The sequence below is a fragment of the Gobio gobio genome (genome assembly GCF_949357685.1).
Source record: "Gobio gobio genome assembly, chromosome: 23".
Classification (NCBI taxonomy): domain Eukaryota; kingdom Metazoa; phylum Chordata; class Actinopteri; order Cypriniformes; family Gobionidae; genus Gobio; species Gobio gobio.
Window position 1 is genome coordinate 3,257,921 of NC_137119.1, and position 5,000 is coordinate 3,262,920.

The 5,000-nt window shown below is 31.9% G+C and overlaps 1 protein-coding gene across 2 annotated transcripts in view; it reads right to left on the bottom strand.

Moving 5' to 3' along the window:
* Nucleotides 1-4,168: 4,168 nt before the first annotated feature.
* Nucleotides 4,169-5,000, bottom strand: part of cdk13 (cyclin dependent kinase 13) — a 45,941-nt gene continuing 45,109 nt past the window's right edge. Inside the window, exon 14 of one of the 2 annotated variants that reach the window (XM_079805940.1) lies at nt 4,169-5,000. This exon is cut by the window's right edge and continues 368 nt beyond it. In XM_079805940.1, the coding sequence (XP_079662066.1) occupies nt 4,869-5,000 (132 nt within the window). In that variant the 3' untranslated portion in view covers nt 4,169-4,868. The other variant, XM_079805941.1, reaches the window with a different exon arrangement.

Here is a 5,000-nt window from a genome sequence, read left to right on the forward strand (position 1 = left end):
ATATATATATATATATATATATATATATATATATATATATATATATATATATATATATATATACAGAGGTTAAATTGGGCCGGAGCGCACCGGAGCGCAGCTCCGCCTCCTCAGGTCCACAACACACCCTGCTGGAGCTCAGCTCCGTCTCCTTCAGCACGAAATATTATTATTAGACTTTAATTATTGTTCGTCTCCTGACAAATACAGGCTATATGGAATTATCAGATGCCATAAGGCATTAATCGCTGCGTTGTCTGGTTCAGCACCGCGCCCACAGCCATCAAGGTAAACCCGTCACAATTCTAACAGTGAGTTACCATGGAAATCCGCGAACGGCTAGAGCAGCGGTCGGGAACCTATGGCTCGTCAGGTCTCTCACACTTTACCAACATATCTAACATTTACTAACATGATCGATAAAAAGATTAGACACACGCATCAACAGAGATCCGTTCTCTGCAGAAAAAAGCAGCCAATTACAATTCCCTTGTTGTGCAGCCTACCGAAGTTAATGACAAGTTTATCATAATATTCAAGTTGTGTGTTCAGTGCTGTTCGCGAGTGTCATGATAAAATAAACAATAAAAGCATGATAAGTCACGAAAGACAACTGAATTACTGACAGGATGCTGTGCGCGCTCCGAGCGCAACACGGACAAACGGACAAGCATTCTAGCCTTTGTCTTCGGTTGCGCGCCTAAACGGCCAAATCAACACAGAAATATAGGCTATCAAAAGTATTCAAGTATTCACATAAACATAGTAGATGTAAGCACTGTGGGCGTTCACACACACGAAGAGGATTTATACTCATCATTTGGCCAACCTCACAGTGAGAGCCCTGCACAATTAATTCCATATTGCAACTTATTTATTGTTTGCTGCATAATTGTTTGTTTTTAGTTGTGGACCTAATAATTACTATTGTTTACATTTTATTGGGAAAAAAAAGCTTTTTAATAATAATTTTATATAATTTTTGATTGTGGCTCTTTTGGAAAAATGCATTTAACAAAAATGAAAAAAAAAAAAAGGCTCTTTATTGGTCAAAAAAAGTTCCCAACCCTTTTCAGGGACACTCATCTTTAGGGGAGTATTGTCAAATAATCTACTGCCCACTGACAAGCTATTTATTATTCATTTTTTGGCCTTCAAACTTATTAAAAATGCACATAATGTAGATCAGAGAAATCAAAATTTTCCCCCGAACCCCCCTAACTACCTCAAATTTGGGACTTCACTGATTTAAAAAAAAAACCTGCTTATGGTCCTAAGTGAACTGTAAAGTATTTCTCTTTGTTTGAATAACTCAACTCTAACTTACACAGTAATACTGGAAAAAGAGCCCCTTTGGTGTAAAAACACATTAAGTATTTTTCCGGCGCGATTTTGAATGACCATTCACCGTAAATAAGGGCTCCCCCTCCCTACAAAAGCCAATTTACCCACTGTATATATATATATATATATATATATATATATATATATATATATATATATATATATATATATATATATATATATATATATATATATATATATATATATGATGTGATGTGATGTAAGCTCGAAGTCATCATTTATTGTTTTATTTTATTACTTTTTGCTGATATTATGTGATTATGGTTATTTTTCAGTTTGTTCCCGTTCTCAAAAAAATAAATAAATAAAAAAGAGCTCGACGTCATCGCCGTCCGGCAAATGTTGTTGTGATGCGTTTGACGGTCTCCTATTACAACAACGCATTTATATCTCAGGACTTTTAGTCCCGCTGGAGGTATTTGTAATAAACCTTCAAGACTTTTGCCTTCCATAAATCTGGAAATTTAACACAGCAAACTCAACAAAACGCTTTAAAATCTTTCCCAGCGGTTGTGTGACTGCACTTTACCGTTGAGGAAAGTAACATGAATCACGTGATGATAATAAAGCTGCCGCGCTCCGCCTCAGACACTTTTATTAATTTATAACCGAATAATGAAAACGATTAGCTTCAATAGCAAAGCTACCTAAGTAAAGGCAAAGTGAATAATGAAAATAAAAACTATTTAGACATATCGGAACTGACCAGACAATATTTAAACGATTTTAAACAATAAGGCGAGCGCGCGCCCCTGTTGGCTAAAGGAGGAACTACAAGAACATCGCTCTATAAACAATAAGCAGTATTTACATTCATATTTTGTACAGTACAACTACATGAAAATATAACGAGCTCATTATCAATATACCTTTTTATATATATTATTGAATACGTCACACTGCTTGAACTCATATTGGAATTTACAGTATGTGTAGCAACTCATAACTGCACATAATGTAATAAGTATTATTATGATAAAATGTTCACAATGTAATAATTCTCAAAACGTAAAATCTTTAGCTCATAATGTAGTAATTTTTACATGTTATGTTTTTAATGTTATACATTTTAGAAATGTATAACATTATAAACTGTCATATTTTCATTATTGTAATAACTTTTAAAACATAAAAAAGATTAGGATTCCCTTACAGTATTTTTAAAAATCTAAAGTTTAAACTACTTGTGAAATGCAACATTTTAATAGCCACGTTATTGTTATGTTTATAAACGCATTTATAAATATTCATGTTATTATTATTAATAATAAAGCATTGGTTTTCCTAGTAAAAATCTAAATCCAGATCAATAAATATAAATCAGAACTTTTGCTGGAATATATATTTTTAAAATGTACTGTAAATGAATAACAATGTCTTGTTTATTATTATTAATAATAGCATGAATATTTAATGTGCATTTCACAAGTAGTTTTTGTATGTACTGTAAGGGAATACTAATGTTTGTTATGCTTTGAAAGTTTTCCATTACAGTAAAAATCTTAATCCAGATAAATAAAATAACTAATATTTTTTTATGGTTTAAAAGCCATTTTCTCATCACAATAATGAAATATGACATGTTTTGGGTTTATAATGTAATAAATGTCTCAAAATGTAAAAACGATTACATTATGAGCTCAAGATTTGACTACATTAAAAAAATTACATTATGAACATTTTAATACAATAACGTAATCTAGCAACTCATAACTACACATAATGTAATTATTATTATTATTATTATTATTATATGTTCACAATGTAATAATTCTCAAAACGTAAAATCTTGAGCTCATAATGTAGTAATTTTTACATTGAGAAAATGATTATATTATAAACTCACCAAAATGACATCATACATATAATAGCTTTTAAAACATAAATATTAGTATTCCCTTACAGTACATTTAAAAAAAATCTAAAACTTAAACTACTTGCGAAATGCAACATTTAAATATTTATGATGTTATTATTATTATTATATGTTTATTAAACAAAGCATTGGTTTTCCTTTACAGTAAAAATCTAAATCTAGATAAATAAAACAATAACTAATATTTTTTTATGGTTTAAAACCCATTTTCTCATCACAATAATGAAATATGACATGTTTTGGTCGGGTTTATAATGTAATAAATGTCTCATAAAATGTAAAATTATGATCTCAAGATTTGACTACATTAAGAAAATTACATTATGAACATTTTAATACAATAACTTAATCCCAGCAACTCATAACTGCACATAATTATTATTATTATAAAATGTTCACAATGTAATAATTCTCAAAACGTAAAATCTTTAGCCCATAATGTAGTAATTTTTACATTGAGAAAATTACATTATGAACATTTTAATACAATAACGTAATCCTAGCAACTCATAACTGCACATAATGTAATTATTATAAAATGTTCACAATGTAATAATTCTCAAAAGGTAAAATCTTGAGCTCATAATGTAGTAATTTTTACATTGAGAAAATGATTACATTATAAACTCACCAAAATGACATGTAATAGCTTTTAAAACATAAATATTAGTATTCCCTTACAGTACATTTAAAAAAAATCTAAAGCTTAAACTACTTGCGAAATGCAACTTTTAAATATTTATGTTATACGTTTATTAAACAAAGCATTGGTTTTCCTTTACAGTAAAAATCTAAAATAAATATTTTTTATAGTTTAAAAGCCATTTTCTCATCACAATAATGAAATATGACATGTTTTGGTGGGTTTATAATGTAATAAATGTAACTCAAGATTTGACTGCATTAAGAACAATGAACAACACCAGTACATGTGACATCGGTGGCATTTCTTTAATAAACATTTGCCAAAGGGGGGAAAAAACATCTTCATACAAAAAAAAAAAAGAAAAAAATATTAGCTAATCTCCTCGAAAATCATGTAAATGTCTCTTCAATTGTACAATGGCTATAGACAAGAGCTGGCGAGGACCCAGCTTTAATCCGCAGATCCTCCAATCACAAGTGCTAGCAGTCGTCTGGAGGCTCTCCAGTGATTTAACCATGTGACCGAGCTCATAATCGTTCGGAAGCTAAGAAACTAAGACACGGACTAGGGAAAGAAAGAAAAGAATTACATCACTGGTCATTTACATGTGCAGATACAGCACATTTCTCCATTCACACCTTTGCTTGTTTTCCACCTACTTTACTCAGTAGTGCAAAACATCATAATACTAGTCTGTCCTTCCTCAGGTCCAGCTCATAAAAACACTTACCCTTCGCACACGCAAAAAAAGTACAGTTTTAATTTAAAAGACAGCAGTAGAATAGATTACAAAAAATCAATTGGAGAGAAAAAAAAAAAAACGAAAAAAAACTGCTCTATGAAATGGTACATGGGAGCGGGAAATGCAAAAAACTCCCATCCCAAAAGTCCAGTTCTGCCCCCGAATTATCCAGAAATATTACAAATCAAGTTCTGAGAGCGTTTAGTGCTGGTTTGAGGGCGTGTCTTTTAGAGCCCCGATCAAAAAGGGAGTCCCCGGCCCCTGAGGGCCGCCGTGTTCACATGGGGAACGTACCCAAGCTGAAGGGGTGGCGCCCCGGATTGGGACGGCGAAGTCCAGGCTTGGCCCGGCGGGGGCGGCCCGGCGTGATT